Here is a 20,434-nt window from a genome sequence, read left to right as displayed (position 1 = left end):
GTCTGGATGTCTTTTCGGTGCCGGACACCGATTACAAACAGAGAAGTGGGGAGTCCGACAGAAGAACCCTGGTTTAAAGTATCCCGGCGGGCGGCGCTGGTAAGCAAAAGCCGGAAGAGATGCCGTGACCACTCTCCAATAAGCCGAATTCTCTCTTCTGCTGCCTCTCGCAGCCGTCGGCACCGGCTGTGCTCTGGGCCCACTCTGGGTCGCAGCGCTGGGCTGTAGCGAAGTGTCCGCAGAGAGGCGTTACTGCCCAGCGCCTGCCGCGACCCCGGCGACCGCGGGTCGACCCCGGGCCGGAAGTGACGGAACTGCTCTGAGCACTTCCGGAGCTGCTGAGACGGCTTCGCCGGAGGAAGCAGCGCGGGCCTTCACCGGGGTTGGCCCGCCGCCTCCGCCGCCGCCGCGCCTGGACCCGGTTCTTCTGGCCCGGCCCGACCCGGTCTGGCCCGCCCGGGCTCAGCGGCCGCGGGGCCACGGCTCCCGGTAAGTGCGCGGTGCGAGTCTAGGCCTTGTTTACCCCGGCGGGCCGGGGGAGGGGGTGGGCTCTCCGCGCGCCTCCCTAGCTCGGCCAGGGCTCCGCCTTCGTCGCTGCCCGCGAGGTCCCGGCGCCCTTGGCAGCTCTTACACTGTTTCAGCGCACTCCGCCACCCGCCGAGGGGCGGCTGAAGGCTGAGGCCAGGGCGAACCGGCGCCTGGCGTCTCTCCGTTATTCCTACTCTCGCCGCCTGCTCAGCTCGCAGTGAGGTCGGAGGCCAGCGCCTCTGACCGACTGGCGCCGGCGCATCTGGGCCCTCCCGGCCGGGCGCGCCGGCAGACGCGCTGCCTTCGGGGCTCCCCACTCGAGTCATCGTTGGGAGCTCTAGCAGTGCCGCCCGCGCGGTTAGTTAATGCCCGTTGGTGAAGGGTCCCGCAGCGCGTGGGCTCCGTGTCCTCGCGGATATGCCGGCGCCTCGGACGGGACAGGCGGCCCAGGAGCTGCGTTGACGCCTCGCCCGACGCTGCTGTGCTAGCGGCGGCAGAGGCGACCGTGTTCTGGGATGACTTCACCTCAGTACTGGTTGTTACCCTGTCCCATAGAACTTTCTGCCACAATGGTCATATTCTGTATCTTTGCTGTTAAGTAGGGTAGCCACTGTCCACACGTGGACATTGAGCGTTTGACTTACGGCTCTTTCAACTGAAAAAGCAAATGTTAAATTTAATTTTTAAGTTAAGTTAAATTTAAATAACCACATGTGGTTAGTGGCTACCGTATTAGACAGGGTTCATATTTTTGTATCAAGTAATTTTCTTCGGACTTGTAGACTTAGTAACTGACCCTACAGTGCTAAATATTTCGTCTGGAGTAAACGTTGTCAGACCCACCAAAAAGTCTGTGTTTTGTTCTTGTCATCTTTAAATTGAGAAGTCTTCCGTTTGAATTCTTTAGCCCAGGGTGGGTGGCAGGTCTTCTGAACACGTGACTTTGACTGGGGGAAGGGGGAGGAGTAATTGCGGTTACTCCTTTTCTGTTTGGGATGTGAGGATAATATTTAATATCCAAAGGAAATCAAAGCGTTATCATCAGTTCTGTTAATAAAGTAATAACATACTGGCCACTTTAAACAATGTCAGCACTCTTTCAAATAGAATAGGGGTATTTAACTTGGAAAAGATTAAAAATTAAGGTTTTATTTAAATTTGGACCTAGAACACCCAGTAAGTATGAAATGACATTCTCCTTTTTGGAAGGCAGCCTGAAGTTTTCCCCTGTTTCTTGAATATTTAGTTGGTGAGAAGGCCATGGGCAACCTGTAAGCCCAAATCCTGGAGAAAAAATCTAGAGAAAGTGAAAACGGTGCTTTTTTTTTTTTTTTTGCGGTACGCGGGCACAGCTCCAGACGCGCAGGCTCAGCGGCCATGGCTCACGGGCCCAGCCGCTCTGTGGCATGTGGGATCTTCCCGGACTGGGGCACGAACCCGTGTCCCCTGCATCGGCAGGCGGACTCTCAACCACTGCGCCACCAGGGAAGCCCAAAACGGTGCTTTTTTTGTTGTGATTCTGGAGGTAGCTTTGTGGATAGTATTAGGCTCTCTGGGAGGGTGATGGGGCGTTATGAGTCCTCATAGGCCCTGGATCTGGTGAAAGTATTATGCTGGACTCTACTGGTTGGCAGCAGTGTGGTCCTGGGCAAGTTGCTTAATCTTTTTGAACTCTAGTTTCCTCATTTGTAAGAAGGGGATGATAGCCACTTTGTAGGATTATAAACATTTAATGAGAATGAGTCTGACCTGAAATTGGCTCTCATTAAATGAAAGCTATTATTGGTAGTGATATTTTGTAGATGGGAGCAATTTTTATAATGCTCTTTATGCAGATTTGCCTAATAAGCAGTATCGTACATAAAAATGCAGATAAAAGAAAACAATAAAAAAATCAATTATTCGTCACCTATTTTGGAAATCATCCTCCATAATCATTGTTTGGACTTTGATTTTCATTTAGTTTAAATTTGCCTGTTTGTGTTTGAAGTATTTCTTTGAAAGTTATAAGCTCTGGTTTTCCAAGAAACTCAAAAGGATAAAGAAATGGACATAAAATTTCTAATTAAGTAAGTAAATAGTACTTATTTAGTCTTGGATAGTGGGATCTGCAGTTCTGAGAAAGTCAGGTAGCCCTTGAGCATGTCAGAAGAGAGGTGGAAAATGGGTGTTAATATTGCCTAGTGGGCATTCTACTGGAGACATTTTTTTTGTCTTTTTTTGAGCCCAAACCACTGGACCACCAGGGAATTCCCTCTGTTTTCTCTCTATCTCTCTCCTTTTTTGTTTTGTTTTGTTTTTTGTTTTCTTTTCTTTTGGGGACTTTTTTATTTGAAAATATTTTTTCATGAATAAAGTGAGATCTGAAATATTGGCAGTATTCTGTAAGTGTTAGTGGAGATGACTTCATGGCAAAAGTCCAGTTTAAGTCAATTATGATTTGGTTTGTCAACCTCTATGTAACATTTAACATTGAAATTGTGGTAGTTAATTTAGGAAATCTTAACAATAAGAGTGAGGTGGTGCCCAACATTGTAAATCAACTGTACTCCAATAAAAATTTAAAAAAAAAAGTGAGGTGTGGTGGGCTTTCAAACTGAGGGAGGGAACTGGGTATCCATTTCTCTCACCAGTACCCCAGGTTAAATTATTGTTAGCTGTTTATTTATTTAAGTCTGTTTATTTATTTATTTATTTATGGCTGTGTTGGGTCTTCATTGCTGTACGCAAGCTTTTCTCTAGTTGCTGTGAGCAGGGGCTACTCTTCGTTGCGGTACACGGGCTTCTCATTGCAGTGGCTTCTCTTGTTGCGGAGCACGGGCTCTAGGCACGTGAGCCTCAGCAGTTGTGGCACGCAGGCTCAGTAGCTGTGGCATGTGGGCTCTAGGGTGCAGACTCAGTAGTTATGGTGCTCGGGCTTAGTTGTTCCATGGCGTGTGGGATCTTCCTGGACCAGGGATTGAACCTGTGTCCCCTTCATTGGCAGGTGGATTCTTAACCACTGTGCCACCAGGGAAGTCCCACTGTTTACTTTAAATACTTTCTTTTTTTAGAAGGCCATGTAACTCTTGTCAGTATATAATTATGACATATAGATTTCTGTGGGACTTATAAGAAAACAATTTCTGGTCCCTTGCTGCTTGTCCTTTTAAATGTTTTTACTTTTTAAAAAATAAATTTGCAAACTCAGGGTACCAATTTTAAAATATATAAATAGAACTATCTCTTTTCATTTTAGATGGAAATTATATAGACTATTTGGATGACATCTTCCTGAAAGATCTTCAGGAATTACAGGTATTTTTAATTTAATTTAAAGATTAATTTTTTCTCCTAAAGGAAAAATACCATAGTTAAGTTCAGTTGTGATGAGGTGGTTCTAGCATACAAAACAATTTTGTTAAAAGTCAAACTGCAAGTATTACATTACTGCCCTCTCATTAATGTGACTTATTTTTTAATTTGAGCATTTATAGGTAACACATCAGAGGTAGATTCACTGATATTTTTATAATATCATTAAAATGTGACTCTGTAATCCCTTAGACTGGTTACATATTCAGCACACATTGATTTTTAATCTTTGTTTTAATTTTTTTTTTTTTGGAGAGATTATGTACTTCAAATAGGTTTTAAATTTACTTTAGTATTTGATCCAGATTTGGTTATGTAAATTATTTACATACTATTCAATCCAAATGCTCTTGCATTTTAAGGTCCTATTATTTTTAGATTTAAATCACTATTTGATACTGTTTCTTGGAAATGATCACTTGAAATAGTTCTTGTGCCAAGAAGTTAATGGGTATTTGCCAAAGTCCTCTCTGAGAAGAAGTTAAGACTTGTGACTGTTTTGCTTTCTCAACTAGTATTCTCTTTTCATTTATATGTAATTGAGTAACATTTTGATCTGTGAGGATTTTTCAGTAGCTGGTTACATTTGATCTCTTGTTTCTTTACCCTAAGTAGATTCTAGCCTTGATCCTGCTAAGGCAGAATATCTATAGTTTTCCTTCACTATTGGGTCAGTTTCTTTGCTTCTTAAGTACCTCTTTTAAAAGATTAGTAGAACCCTTTAAAATGGAAAAATCAGTTAACTTTGCAGACTAGAGGAGGATGTTGAAGAGCTATGTGGTTTTTATTTTTTCTTTACTATGCACCTTTTTTTCCATTTATCTGAGAGTGATGTCTGTAAAACAATGGTATTCTTTCCCTAGATATTAGGGAAAGAACTGTGTCCCTATTTATGTACTGTGTCACCACTCAGTGGAGCATAATTAGCTAAGAGATTTTAAACTTTGGTTGTTTGGCTTTTAGGATGCTTCTTCTGTGGGCAGCCAGCTGTGGGAATGTACTCCTCTCTTAAGGACCGTGGCAGGAAGGACAAATCTATGGGACTTTAACTCCTTGACATAGAGCAGATAGCCTTACTCTTTCATGCCAGACCCTTCATGTGAAGTTACCATTGTTAACTGCTTCTGCCCCTCCAGGAAAGGGTTTCCCTTTGAAAGGCCTGGGCATAGAGATGGTGGTGAGGTTTCTTGTATGAGGGGAGAGTTGGAATAGGCCACAGAGGGGATAGGACCAGGGCTATGCCATTTTGATTCTTGAATGGTTTCTGTTACAGCTTCTCATAGTGAAAGTAAGTAACACTTATTTTTTTCTTTTCTTCCTTTAGAAGACAAAAACACTAATGCATTTGAGAAAGTGGTAAAGTTTGTGGGGAGGGGAAAAAACTGCTTTCCTGATCGGCAACTCATCTGGATGTTAAGATGTCTGTGGACATGAATAGCCAGGGGTCTGACAGCAATGAAGAGGACTATGACCCGAATTGTGAGGAAGAGGAAGAGGATGAGGACCCTGGGGACATAGAGGACTATTATGTGGGCGTAGCCAGCGATGTGGAGCAGCAGGGGGCCGATGCCTTTGATCCTGAGGAGTACCAGTTCACCTGCTTGACCTACAAGGAGTCCGAGGGTGCTCTCAATGAGCACATGACCAGCTTAGCCTCTGTCTTAAAGGTGAGCAGCGTTGTCAATTCCCAAGTATAATTCCTGCAATTAAATCTAAATATGAGCTGTTGCTAATGTCTCCTTCAGACTGATCAAATGGCCTGTAGCTTGAAACCAAATATAACTGTATGTTGCATCATCTGGACACATTTGATGCATTTACTTTGTTTGCTAATATGTGCATATCGAAGGTCCTCAGCTTCCCAGACTACTAGGAATTAGAAAGGAAGGGTGGGGTGGATTCAGGAAAAATAGACCAGAAGTACATAGAAAGCAGAACTGCATAGATTAACACTTGTTTCAGAAAGTCTTATGAAACTTTATGAGGTAAGATAGGATAAGCATCAGAATCACCATCTTCAACACACCAGTGTGTGGGTGACTGATAAATGTCTTAAGAGAGGTACCTAGATATCCTGGTTTGCTGTGAATAATCAGTGCTTCTGGGCTAATGAGCTCATTTGTTTCGTATATTGATGACTAATGTCTGATGTTGAAAGAGATTTTAGCAATAATTAAGAATAAAGCAAGTTCTCATAGCTTGTATTTCATTGATTTTGGGGGGTGTTAAATTGAAATTTTAAGTAATTAACAAAATTGGTTATTCTAGCAAGCACCTTATTTTTAACACTTAAACTAGCATACTTTTCAATATCTTACACCTCAGGCCAGTTACTGTCCTCACTATGTACCTTTTGTACTATGTAATATTACACTGGTACATAGCATAGCCACATAGAACACCATGTACTGTGAATGTGAATATTATTATAGTCATTTAGACAATTTCCCAGCATGTTTCTTTCTCCTCTAACATTGGCCATTATGTGAAAGTGGGGAAATTTTTCCTACTTTACTGTTTTCCCTGACCTTCCTTTCAGGAACTGTTACATGGATTTTGTTGTTTGCTAAAATTGAAGATCAAGAGCACATTGGAATGAATTCAACCAAATAATTTTCATGTTGGTATTTAAATGGAAATAACTAAGGTGTGCCATGGGTCATTACTATAAAAGTTGCTTTATCTACTAGTTCAGGCAATTTTTTTTTCCAGGTGATCGGCAAAGGCTAACTAATACCTTGGATTTGGACACTCAGGGCTTTATTAGCAACTAGCTGAAAGCTAAAGCTTTTTGTGTGACTCACTCCTAGAAGTGTGCACATTTCCTCTCTTGTGCTCAGCATAAAACTCTGAAGAATGGAGACCCGTTGGAACCTCTGGGTTTGGGATTTCTCCACCATAACGATAACAAAGCTGCTGGGACCTCTGCTTTCCAAGGGCATTTCCCTGGTAGAAAAGAGGCATCAGATCCTTTCCTTCCTCGTTATTCACACCTCTCCCTATCTGGTCAACTAGTTTCTTTTACTTTAACCATATTGTACATAGTCTTGGTATTCAAAATTACAAAAAAAATTGTCAGGTGTGTGGTTCTGGACGGTATCAATTGACTAAGTTCATCAGGATGTTCCCATCTATGCATAGGAATTCTCAGTTTGTCCAGCCCCTTGCGCTGACTTCCTGACCTGCTAGAGTGGGGCACAGCTGAGGGGCACAGGCCCTTTCCTCCTTTTTTTTTTTTTTTAAATTGTAGTAAAATCCATAAAATTTACCATTTTACGTCCTTCCTTTTTATTAGGCTGTCATATTGTCGGCCCCCTGGAAAGCCTTTCCTTCATCTCCTCACCTTTTAGTACCCTCAGGGCTCCTTCAGAGTCTACCTTGTGATTTCCCTGAGTGAGCCTCCTCAAGACCCTTTAGAACACAGTGGTTGTTTCTTTTGGTCCCAGTGTCCAAATGTTACAGCCCATGTTTATTACATCGTATAGTGTAGTCTTCTGACTGCTTCATGTTGTTTTACCTTTTCACATGTTTTTGCATGTTCTCTCCAACTAGATTGTTACTTCCTGGAGGGCAGAAACTACATTTTACCTTCTCTCTCCCATCATCGCTATCATAGTGTTTCATCCATAATAGGTATTGAATAATTTTGAGATACTTGTGGATTTTGTCAATTTTTGATGATGTAGCTGATGCTATTGGTGTGAGCTAGATTTCCTAGTCCCTGCTATATATTCTCTACTGTCGTAAAAGGGCATTATTCTGTCCCTCAAGATCATGAAGAGTAGAACAAAAAGAACTTGGAACAGAGATGAATGAACAAAGAGAGATGGAAGAAAGTTGAAACCCCAGGAAAGGGTTAAAGAGAAAATGAAGCAAAGAGGAAAATAATCCATGAAATTTTAGATGATGGTAGAAGTAGAAGATGGATTTTTTTCCCTCCCTCACTGAGGAGCATGTTAACACCATTTCCTTTCTGGGGCTGGGTGGCAAACGTCCTGGCTCGTTTGGTGGCTTGGCTGCACATAAAGGGGCTCAGTGGTGTTTTAAGTGGTTCAGGAATTTGACCAAAGACAACAGGCAGAAATGGCTTGGTTAAGAGTAAGGGAGAAGGAATCACACATAATCTTCCTCTTTCAGGCTGGCTAAAAACTAGCATTGGTTTTATTTTTGTGTTTAAAATTTTTTTGAGACGAGGAAATAATTTAAGTGCTGAGTTTACAGAATGGTGTTCACAGGTGCTTTGGCTACTCTCACTCCCCTGTTGCATGTGTCTCTGAGAATGGAGCTCAGTAGTCATCACCCAGGTCAGTACTGATTTCCCTCATTGGTCATGGTGCTGTTTGCACAACTCTGTGACTTATTGAGATATTTAATTCTTTCATATGATTTAGGTGTTATTCAGCTAGTAGGAAATGTGATATGTACGTGGTTTAAAATTAGAGCCTTATGAGCAGCTGTCCATGAACAAAAGCTAAGTTTGAGGAGTGGCATCAATTTTCCACTGATCTGTGTTACTCATTTTTTTGTGTTCTGGCAGTTGCCTGTCGGTTAGCTGTAGCCTAACAAAATTAAGCCTTCTGTTACCTTTTGGGATTTGAAGTCTCTTAAGTAGAAAATTGCCAGTTGCCTGGGACACTGGGCTTTTGGTTTAGTGAGGGCCCTTGGTGTCAGAGAGTCTTCCTGTATGTATTCTGGGACCAGTCCTTGAGTAAGATCGTTAATTGAGAAAGGAAAGTGCCCAGAAAATCAGATCCCGGACTGAGGATAGACAACAGAGAAAATGCTTATCTGTTATGGGGTGGTGGCGGTGGGGACTGCTGATGTTCAAATAATGGCAAAACGGAAGCATTGTTTAGGGAATGAGCTAACATCCTATACAAATGGAATAGTCGTGAAAGATGAAATGATTGCCAAGTGAGGTGGATTGTGTTGTAAGAGGGGGAAGAGCTCTGACGAATATTTTAGTGATATTTCAGTCTTTAAAGAAAACAAAGTTACCTTTTAAAAAAAGTTTTTTAAAAATTTTATTTATTTTTGGCTGTGTTGAGTCTTTGTTGCTGCGCACAGGCTTTCTGTAGTTGCGGTGAGTGGGGGCTACTCTTCGGTGCGGTGCGCGGGATTCTCATTGTGGTGGCTTCTATTGTTGCAGAGCACGGGCTCTAGGTGTGTGGGCTTCAGTAGTTGTGGCGTGTGGGCTCAGTAGTTGTGGCTTGCAGGCTCAGTAGTTGTGGCGCATGGGCTTAGTTGCTCCACGGCATGTGGGATCTTCCTGGACCAGAGCTCAAACCCATATCCCCTGCATTGGCAGGTGGTTTCTTAACCACTGTGCCACCAGGGAAACCCTACATACTGTATTTTTATATGAAACTTACACAAAGATTATTATTGCTGCTATAGATGAGGGGAGGCCTTTTCTAGTAATAACAGGCATTTTTATTGCAAAATGTGCTATAGTTAACTTAGAATAATTTTGTCATTCAGTGAATCCTGTTGGTACTGTTCCCTGAATTTCATGAGGCATTTGCTGTCAGGCTGCCTAAGAAGGAGATTAGGCATGGTTGAGCCCCAGAGAGAGCCCAGGCTGGCTTTCATTGGTGATGGGCTGGAAGCGTCTCCCACGTTGTGTGCGCCTTCTCTCAGCAGCATGTCAGGGCTGTGGGCGGGAGAGGCAGAGTGTTGCTGCTCAGAGCCCTGCTCATGCTTCAGAAAGGAGAAGAAATAGTACATTTTGGGCTAGATCTAGTCCATGGAGCTACCGTGAGCTATCTGAGCTTTCTGCTGATAGGATAAACTTCAAGATAGGGTGCAGCAGCAGTGCAAGTAACCAAAGTCCACGGGTCGATTAAGCATGGGGATGGGGAAGTTACCTTCTGGGCTGGAGTGGGAGACTAAGATGTATAGGTAAAAAAGAATAAAATGTAGAGGATCATGAATGCAGCCTAAGGTGTCTTTACTGTTGGAGGGAAGAATTTGATTTTTTAAACTTCAGTGCTGAACTGTGCTGCTCATTTTCTCAAGCCTGGTTTTCCTCAAATAGGGTTAGAGAAATAAACTGGTTATTAATGAGTGTTTTTACTACAGTTCTTGCTTTACGAATTGCTGTATTAACTGTAGTAGAGCTGGGAAAATGTTCCCTAGAACACTCTATTCTGCCACCCTCTTGCTTGAATTTGTTTTAAGATCTGGTGCTTGCTATTCAGCAAAATATGGCTGGAAAATCTCTCAAGAGTTCTTTTTCTGTGGATCATTTTTCCCTTTCATGGATGAATCATGAGTTTTCAGGACTTCTGACTTTAAGTGCAGAAGTCTTTATAGTCCCTTGTTCAAAACAACCCGGTTTCTATGCATTTGTCATTTGTAACATAAGCAGTTAATATTCTTAACAACAAATACCTTATATTTATCCTTTCTCTCAAGTGGCACTGAGTTTTTGTATAATATCTGGAAAAGACTAACTTTATTAAATCAACTTTCTTGTATTCTGGTATAGCTGAATTTTAAAAACATTTTACTTTTATTTATACATTCATTAATTAACCAAGTAATGGTTGTTTTCTTGTTACTACTCATGGAAAAGTATCTTTAAACTGGGCCTAGTAACACTGAATGTTTGTGTGCTGAACAGCCATCTGATTTCTATTTTTATGATCTGATGTCAGGTTTCTTTGCATGCCTGTATCTCAGAATCTAGATTAAATTCCTGTGTTTCAAATAGTTGGTTGTTAGTGGATGTGTTGACCATACTTCACCATGCTTTAGTCTGGAAGTCTGATTTGTGTTTTACTGGTATATAAATTTATTTTTTAAAGGGAGATGAGAAATGTCCAGAGTGACATTGAGAATTGCCTAAGTGCAGCTAGTGCTAGAGTTGTCCCTGTCTTGCCAGCTTAGAAAGGTTATTGTTATCATTGACTTTGTGTCCTCACTGTGTACCTGGCATCACACACAACATGCTCACTGCCTTCCAGAAAAGAAGCTCTTCATCAGATTCAAGGCCAGCTTTCATTCTGGTCTTTTCTTGTACTTTCACACTACCTTAGGAACCGTGTAAACCATTTGTAATCAAGGGGTGATTCTAATTCCACAGTTGTCCTAAACCTGAACTTACTTATATTTAAATGATTATTGTTGAGATGTTAATACAGTTGAAGAATATCATTCATAATTCCATTAATGTAAAATAAAAGTTTTCTTCCTTGCTTATTATCCTTAGGTCTTGTCCCTATTCATAGATAATGTTACTCTGCTGCAATTCATTGATTCAGTCAACCAATATTTATTGAGCACCTACTATGTTACAGGCACTGGGAAAATAGCTGTGAACAAAATAGACAAGAATCCTTGATCTGGGCAACAGTACATTCTAGTAATCATTATGTACATGTATTTATATATTCTATTTTTTTGTGTAAATTTCAAACATTTCCTCTTGTTTATACTTCATCCTCATTAGTTATTTTAGGGATAACATACCATCTTGTTCTTGAACCATAATTTTCTCAAGCTTTCCCCATTGGGCATTTAGGTGAGTACTTATGTGTTACAGTTATGGGGACTGGTTATATTGCTGTATTTTCATGGATGTGGCCTTTGTGTTGTTGAGCCTGGGCTAGTGGTCAGATAACTAGGTTCCAGTTCCTTTTCTGCCATTTAATATAACATGACCATGGGCAAGTTTCTCAACATCTCTAAGCTTCAATTTCCTCATCTATAAAATAATGATAATTAATACCTTCTTCACAGCATTAAGTGAGATGATGCATATAAAGTGCCTGGCACATGAGTGTTCAAACATGGTCATGGTAGAAGCAGGGCAAGAGTTGAATAAGGAGAATATTGCTTTCACATGTTTGCTGTGGGTCCTTAAAACATTCTCAGGATTATGCATTTTGAGTCATAGGGTAGGAGCCACATTGTGGAAGGTTCTGGGTGACATATTACTGACCGATGCTTCTGAGTGTGTGTGTGGTAGTTGGATCATGTACCTTGGACTCTTTTGCCTTCATCCAAAGCCTCTAGTGTCCTTCTCCTGGGGCCTACTGATAATAAAAGTAAAAATAACACAAATTGAATTTTGAATTGGGACTAGGAAAAGATTATAGGGGAATGTAGCCTGTCTTTTGTTGCTACATTTCTGATGAACTGCAGCGGTTGGTCTTGTGCCTGCATTGACAGCACTCCTTAATGAAGTGCTGAGCTTAGTTGATTTTGGGATCCTTGTTACTAAGGCACCTCCTTACCATTTTTTTTTTTTCCCCATGCCACATGGCATGCGGGAATCTTAGTTCCCCAACCAGGGATCGAACCCGTGCCCCCTGCAGTGGAAGTGTGGATCCTTAACCACTGGACCGCCAGGGAATTCCAAGCACCTCCTTACTTTAACTTTTGCTCTGTCCCAATATCACTCCCCTACTGCTCTAGGAAAAATTTAAAGGATTAGAGTTCTCTGCTCGAAAGAGTGAAGAGTTGTAGGAAAGATTTGAGAAAGGTACAGACTGAGATAGCAGGAAGCTTCTCATCTTGCTCGTCCTGAAATGTGTCTGCCTGTGGCTTGATTAATTAAACTGTCATGAATTGTCGGAATTTGAAGCTTACATTGTGTTCTCTTTTCTTTAAACTATCACGAGCCTTTATAAACATGAAATGGTTTTACTGTGATAACCACAAGTTACCAATCATAAATAGAGGAAAGTACAGGCAGGAAGAGTGAGAGGTTTGTTTGGAGATTTTAACAGGAGAACAGAGCTGTTCTTATAATCATGAACAAAGAGTGGTCTCTATCTGAAAATGTTGCTCTCTGTGACTAGCAGTTTCTTTCCTGGCCAGTACATGCTCTACCCACTTATTTCCTTTTTCCGTTGTTTTAGACTTTTACTGGTTTCTTCAATGCTCTCACCATCATTTTCCAGTCTGTATATAGCCTTGCCATGTTTTACAAGAAATATTCCAGTGCCATCAAACGTGGCTTTCTGGATTCTCTATCTTAATTGGTGATACCACCATCTACCAAGCTGGAAACTGAGGATTTACCCTTGACTCCCTTCTCCCATGAAGCCCTCTCTGATCTCCACAGTCATACACTCTTGCCTCTATAGCACTTTGTGGTACATCGTTCTTTCTTTTTTCTTTTTTAAGTTGTTTATTTTTTATTTTTGGCTGCATTGGGTCTTCGTCATTGAGTCTTTGTTGTTGAATGTGGGCTTTCTCTATTGCGGCGAGCAGGGGCTACTCTTCATTGTGGTGTGCAGGCTTCTCATTGCAATGGCTTCTCGTTGCAGAGCACAGGCTCTAGGTGCGCAGGTTTCAGTAGTTGTGGCACATGGGCTCAGTAGTTGTGGCATGCAGGCTCTAGAGCACAGGCTCAGTAGTTGTGTCTCACGGGCTTAGTTGCTCCATGGCATGTGGGATTTTCCTGGACCAGGGCTCAAACCCGTGTCCCCTGCATTGGCAGGCGGATTCTTAACCACTGCGCCACCAGGGAAGTCCCTGTGCACGTTTCTTGGTATGTGCTTATGCTATTTGGAAAATTAGTTGTTTGTAAGCCAGGGACTGAACTCTTTGAGATGGAGGTACATGTTTTTTCTTTGTATAACAACATCTGGCAAAAAATGCCAGGTTATGTTTTGTTCTCAGTAAGTGTTGCTTATTGTTGATCTGACTGCCTAAGCCCAGGCCAATAATTGCAAAAGTTGAGAATCTAACCCCGAGGCTCTACTCTGCGTGCTCATGTTTGTAAACAGAAGACATGCTTGTTGAAGGGCTTCCATGAAGCCAGCTGACTTTTAAGTACAGATAATATATACCTAGTGGATATGTGGTTCCCAGCTTGGTGTGCATGTCAGAATTAGTTTTGGCAGTTCTCATACAGAAGACTGAACTTCGTGCAGATATAATAAAACAATCTTCAGAGGTGAGGTGAGGTATTTTACATTATATTCATGTGGAAGTACAAAAAAATTATGAAATGATTCAGGTTATCAAAATGAGGAGAGAGGAGTGCATCCTTTCTTTGGCTGCTGAAAAGATATGTCCAACATTCAGAGTGTACTGGTTTTTTAACCAGAATGAGAGTAGGATGTAAACTGCCCACCTATACTCACAAATTGGGTAGGTTTCCTGTAATATTTTTGATGTCTAAACATTACTTCGTATTTCCTTACCAAAATAAAAGTGGGTCCTTATGTCCATGTTGATAATGAGTAGCTGTAAAACTGACTAATAGTATCTGCAATCATAAATACAATGTGAATGTTTTAAAGGGTTTTTATTTTATGACATAAGTAGAACACCTGAAGTCTTTGCTTCAAGATGGTTGGCTGCCCTCACATACGTTTGTCCCTTCTCCATTTTTTTTGTTTGTTTGGTATTCAAATGTCTGTAACAGCTTTATTTACAATAGCCAAAAACTGGAAACAACCCAAATATCCACAAACAGATGAATGAACAAATAGTGGCATACCCATAGAACAGCGTACTGTCATCAATATAAAAAGAGTGGGCTGCTCATACAAACATCATTGATAAATCTCAAAATATGCTGCATGAAGAAACTCAGGGGAAAAAATAAACAATTTATTATTTAATCATATACAATGCTAGAAAATGCAAACTTATCTATTGTAAAGGAAAGTGAATTAATGGTTGCCTGGAGAGCTGGGGGGAGGGCAGGAAAAGAGATTATTAAAGAGCATGAGGTAAATATGGAGGTGCTCCTCCATTTTTAAATAACCATGAAAATGAAAGTAAAGGCATATATATGTTATAAACACATATTAACAAAGAGAACATGTCGGGGGAGCATGTGGGACATCATTGTACGTGGGAGCCAGTTTGTCCAACATGTCTTTGAAGAGGTTGTGGGCTCTGATTTGACTGACAAAGACTGGGAAAGATAAGTGTGCTGCAGATGGGGGGATTAATTAAAGGTCTGTATGTAGAACAGTCAGCCCTGCTCTCACTTGGTCTCTCGGCAAAATAATCTGGATAATCTGGGGAGAAATAGGGCACTTAGAGAATGTAAGATTTGGTTCTCTTCATTTGTCATTTTGGGAGCCTTTGAGTCTTGAATAATTGCTGCCCCTGATCAGTTACCCTAAAGAAAAGCCTGTCATTTGGCAGGTCTGTTCACGTACACAGAGCTAGGATTCATTTCCTGAGGCCCCCTGTTTGAAAATTGTAACATTCACATAAAATTCACCATTTTAAAGTATACAATTCAGTGGCATTTAGTACACTCATAGTGTTGTGCAACCATCTTCTGCATCTAGTTCCAAAACATTTTCATCACCCCAAAAGGAAACTTGGTACCCATTAAGCAGTTACTTTCCACTCCCCCCATCTCTGGCAGCCACTAACCTGCTTTCTTTGTCTCTGGATTTACCTATATATGTTATATAAATGGAATCATGGAATATGTGACCTTTTGTTTTGCTTTCTCTTATCATAATGTTTTGGAGGTTCATCCAAGCTGTAGCATGTATCAGTACTTCATCCCCCTTTTTGTGTGACTCTTCATTTTTTAATGTGAATGGCTAACCAAGAATTACCAGACATTTCAGGAAAACATGCAAAATGAAAGAGAAACAGAAAAATTGACCTTAGCTGAAACAGACCAGTAGGTAATTTTGCTTGTTTTTAAAAGTGCACTATTTAGTATTTGCCAAGATACTCAAGAAGATGTGACATCTATAAAACAATCAGAGATGCCATCAGGAAGAAAATCAAAACAAAAAGAACTTGTGGAGATGAATTATGGGTTTGTCAAGTTAAAAAATATTCCATAGATAGGTCAGAAGATAAAATCAAGAAAATCTCTCAATGTAAAGCCAACATGCAGGCAAAAAATGTATGTGAAAAAACAGAGACATGGAAGTTCAAGCCAGAGATCCATCATTTACTAGGATTTGTGGGAAGTGAGAACAAAAAATTGAAGGAAAGAAAATATTAAAAAGTATAAGAAGGAAATTTCCAGGAGCCAAAGAGAGGAGAGTCTTCATATTGAAAGGGTCTATTCATTGCCCAGAAGAATAAAGAAAGACCCATTGCCAGAACTGTCCCTGTGAAATTTCAGAAAAACAAGGATAGAGAGAAAACTCTAAAAGTTTCCATAAAGATATATCAGGTCTTCTAAAAGAAATGGGAATCAGATGTCTCAGCAGCAGCAGTTACAACCAGAAGACAGTGGAGCAATGGCCTTCAAAGTCCTGAGGGAAAATAGTTCTGAATCTAGAATTCTGTCCTTGAAAAATAAACTCGTTTTCAGATGTGCAACAACTCCCAAAATTTATGTCCCTTGTACCTTTTCTGAAGTAGTTACTTCAAGATGAAAATCAAAAAAGAGAAAAATAAAATTCAAGAAATGATTGAGGACTTACCTGGTGGTGCAGTAGTTAAGAATCCACCTGCCAGTGCAGGGGACACAGGTTTGAGCCCTGGTCTGGGAAGATCCCACATGCCGCAGAGCTAGTAAGCCCGTGTGCCACAACTACTGAGCCTGCGCTCTAGAGCCCACGAGCCACAACTACTGAGTCCACGTGCCACGTGCTCCTAGAGCCTGTGCTCCATAACAAAGAGAAGCCACCGCAATGAGAAGCCTGTGGGCCGCAAAGAAGAGTAGCCCCCACTTGCTTCAATTAGAGAAAGCCTGCTTGCAGCAATGAAAACCCAAAGTAGCCAAAAAATAATTAATTAATTAATTTAAAAAAAGAAATGATTGAACTAATCTAGTAGTCCAGTGAAAAGTCTCTTGTTCAGCTGTGTAACAGGCCTGGAAAATGGTCAGCCCAGATTGGAACAGAAACTTGGTGCGATCCAAGAAAAATTTCTTCAGGAATAGGAGTGAGGTGGATTCCAGCAATAGATAGAATGAAGAAGCTGGAAGATGGGTGGGATGTGGTGAAGAAACCATAAGTCTCTTCACAAGGGGCAAGGGAAATAGAATTCCCATGCAAAGCAGAAAAACTACACACAAAAAAATCACAAGCCAAATAAATATAAAGCAGACCCTCCTTATGGCACAAGTATGAGTGATTGGCAGCGACTAATAATGATAATGTATTTGTGCCTGATGTACAAACATTCTTCTTTGAGTGGGCCAAGGATCGTGACATTGGAAGCTCAGGGTAGAAAATGCAATTCTGGCCCTGTAAACAATGACTTAAAATTACAAAGGCTACAGATAGAGGAACTGAAAATAGTGATTTTAATATCAAAAAGTTGGGGCTTGGATGGGAGTGGGTAGCGAGTGGTATAAGTAAGCTAAGTCTGGTAGAGAATTATGGGCCTACTCAGCGATGTTGGTAACAACCAGAAGAACCCAGACGAATGAATGACTGGGAGAGATTTCTCCTGGATGGGAAGACTGGGAGGATGGGGGTGGGGCGGGACAGAGGGGCAGGTGTTGTTCCTTTTCATCAAAGTGCTTTTTATGAACCATTTGATTTATTTTTTGTTCAGTGGTAATTGGGATAGGTAAAGAATTTGTTGATTCCCAATAAAAGAAGTGTTTCTGAGTGTCTTCTGTTGTCTTAACTTTTAGATAGATGCTAGGAAAGATGGGGAAAAAATAGTTTAACCTCTACCATAAAATAACTTAAAGATTTCTTTGCCTTTAGTTTCTGCCCCCTCCTTTTTTAGAATGGTGAGAAAGAAAGGAGGTATAAATAAATAAAACCTTTTCTACTTCTATTTCATATTTTCTGATATACCCCACTAAAAGCACCATTTTATTTTGCTCTCTTGAAAAACTTGAAGTGGTTTCTCCAGATTCCAGCCTGAACTCTTCTTTCCTGTTGCTCCTCTCCCTAATGTTTGATTTTTGCCTCCTCAAACCTCCCGTCAGCATCTCTGCCATTCCTTTCACCCTCAGAAGGCTTCTCAGCCCGCCATTCTTTTTCTTTTTTTTTTTCTTTTTTTTTTTTTTTGCGGTACGCGGGCCTCTCACTGTTGTGGCCTCTCCCGTTGCGGAGCACAGGCTCCGGACGCGCAGGCTCAGCGGCCATGGCTCACGGGCCTAGCCGCTTCACGGCATGTGGGTTCTTCCCAGACCCGGGGCACGAACCCGTGTCCCCTGCATCGGCAGGCGGACTCCCAACCACTGCGCTACCAGGGAAGCCTTCTTTTTTTTTTTAAACCCTCCCTTCTGGAGCTGTATCTGGCCTCTCCTGCTAGATTGTGCACCCCCTGAGGGCTTGGAAGGCTTTGGTGCCTGCCTGGGCTCTGGAGGAGGCTGTGGATTTGCAGTGGCTTGAGATCAGACCATAGGAGACGGGCAGAGGGTAGCATTAGCATATAGGACCTAGTACTGGCACAGGTATTGTTCTAGGTGCTTAGGTATGACAGAGGAGGAAAGTGTTCTTAAAAACCTCTTCCCTCAGAGAGGAGCTTCTATTCTGTTGGAGGTTTACATAAACATAAAAGTTATAAAAATGTGATGTATGTTTTGAGCATAGCCAACAACAGCAGTCAGTGGCTCTGCCTTTGAAATATGCTGTTGGTGTTTGTGGCTTTGTCACTAAGATATGCTAGCCTATGAGGTGTCCTCTGCAGAAGAGAGGTGACCTAGCTGGAACTGCCTAAAGGTATTTGGTATTCCCTGTCCTTTGTCTCCTCACAGTAGCAGTAGTTGGAGAAGACAGCATTGTTTGAAATCACTTATGGACAAGATGGGTTTATAGCTGCAGGAATATGGTAGGATACTTGGCTTTTAGTCCTACTATGTGTAGTTCATTGGCTATCAGCTCCTATCTGCATTTCTTTTGGTTGTGGTTACTGGATATGACGTTGGTTCACTGAAGTTACAATCATCCTGCCTATATATGGCATCCCCCTAGAAAACTGTTAGAATTCTAGAAGGGGCTGTAATCAGCCTTTTGTACTAAGTATTTCCCAGAAGATTTTCATTGAAATGCAAACCTAAAAGATATGCTGGCTGGGATTTACTTCAGTATAATCTAGAGGGTAGGGGATAGGTAGGGTGCAGATACAGTGGACCTGGCCATGAGTTGATGTTGGAGCTGGGTGATGGGTACGTGGGTTTCATTATAGTCTTCACTTATATAGATGCTTGGAATTTTTCATAATAAAAAAATTACCCTCATGGTCAAGAAATGGATGACTTTCGTATTTTTGCTTTATTGTATTTTTCATAAATAACTTTAGTAAGGTCTTTAGGTGTTTTTGGTATTGATTTTAATGATCAGAGACCATAACAGGACTAAATTAAGGATAGACTGGAGAGAAATCTTCAAATTTGTGTTTATTAATCAGAGTTTTTAAAGCACTTGTAATACATGGGTGCCTCAATTACAAGTCAGCCCTCCCTCCACGGAGAGAAAGTAAAGGAAGCAAAGTTACAATCAGGTGCCTGAGAGCTGACCTTTTAGAGGCTGAGAGTATGAAGGTGTGAAGTATGGGAGAAGTGAAGGCCCACCACTTAAATTAGACTTTAGACCTTGCCTAAGGTCATAGGCACTCTGGGACCCTACTACCACCACCACCACTGCTGATTTTGCCCCATTCTAGGCTGGTGTTCACCTACTCCTTTGTCTCTGTGCTTTAACCTTCTTTCTCTTATTCCTTCAGTACTTTCTTGCTTCACCCTCTACCCTCCAAGACCAAAACCCATCCATCTTGATCTCCTTAGGCTAGTTTTCCTGTATCATGTCCCTTTCTACCCCAGGCCCAGAAGCTGGCCAACAATTCACTCTTTTCCTTCATCTCTGCTTTTTAGTGAATGACCACTAGTGTTTGTTAACAAATGTGATTGGACCATGAAGTGGCTTAACAACAGGCTGAGGCATGGAGACCCATTCATGTAGCCTTAAAAGATTTCAGGCAGTTGGCAAGTAAGAATTCTAAATAAAAATTGAAACTACCACCTGTATTTTTTCAGGCCGTTGATGCTCACTGCCATCAGCTGCATCCTCCCTATGGCACTGGTAAGTGTGGGAAGGGCTGGTGACAGTTTTGGTGGGCTGCTGAATTTCTTTTTTCTGGGGGAAAAAAATCTATCTGCAAGCTGTGTTATTAACTTGTCCCCAAGGGCTGGACAGCTTGAACCAACTATAGGAGACTAAAAAGATGAAGAAGCAACTGACCATGTTCAGGGGTTTCCTTGGGGAACTGTTGTCAGGAATGGAGGCTATTCAGTATGTGCTTTGATCCTTACATAAAATTAGCATGTCCTGTGCATTATTTTGAATAATAAATATACTATACAGGTTCTCTGGGATGTCAAGTAATGACTTAAATTTTCTGAAATTCTGAAGACATTTTTCCCAAAGATAGATGTTGACGATGTATTGAAAGAGTCCAGAATATTGTATGTACTTATCGTTTCCTTCAGTAGCAGGATTTATCTCCCTCTGGTATTTTAAGTTCTTTGTGGTCAGGGGATCAAAAATGTTTGTTCCAATGATTAAGTTATAAAATTCTGATAGAGACTTACTTGAATTTTTATCGGGGAAGGGTTTGGTGGAAACCAGAAAAGAAATGTGTGGCTCTCATTTACTAACAGACTTCAGGTGGACTTAGGGTCCTGTGATTTGAAAAA

At 41.4% G+C, this 20,434-nt stretch overlaps 1 protein-coding gene across 4 annotated transcripts in view; it reads left to right on the top strand.

Moving 5' to 3' along the window:
- Positions 1 to 237: 237 nt before the first annotated feature.
- ARIH2 (ariadne RBR E3 ubiquitin protein ligase 2) overlaps positions 238 to 20,434 on the top strand; it is a 45,340-nt gene continuing 25,143 nt past the window's right edge. Inside the window, exons 1-3 of one of the 4 annotated variants that reach the window (XM_030867057.3) lie at positions 238 to 489; positions 3,767 to 3,825; positions 5,207 to 5,549. In XM_030867057.3, coding sequence (XP_030722917.1) covers positions 5,301 to 5,549 — 249 coding nt within the window. In that variant the 5' untranslated portion in view covers positions 238 to 489; positions 3,767 to 3,825; positions 5,207 to 5,300. Of the gene's footprint in view, positions 490 to 3,766; positions 3,826 to 5,206; positions 5,550 to 19,774; positions 19,821 to 20,434 lie in introns of those variants that run through there. The other 3 variants (XM_030867055.3, XM_030867056.3, XM_060307593.1) reach the window with 3 other exon arrangements.

The sequence above is a fragment of the Globicephala melas genome, chromosome 11, assembly GCF_963455315.2.
Source record: "Globicephala melas chromosome 11, mGloMel1.2, whole genome shotgun sequence".
NCBI classification, from domain to species: domain Eukaryota; kingdom Metazoa; phylum Chordata; class Mammalia; order Artiodactyla; family Delphinidae; genus Globicephala; species Globicephala melas.
Note: the sequence above shows the minus strand (reverse complement) of the source record. Positions and strands in the feature narration are given on the sequence as shown.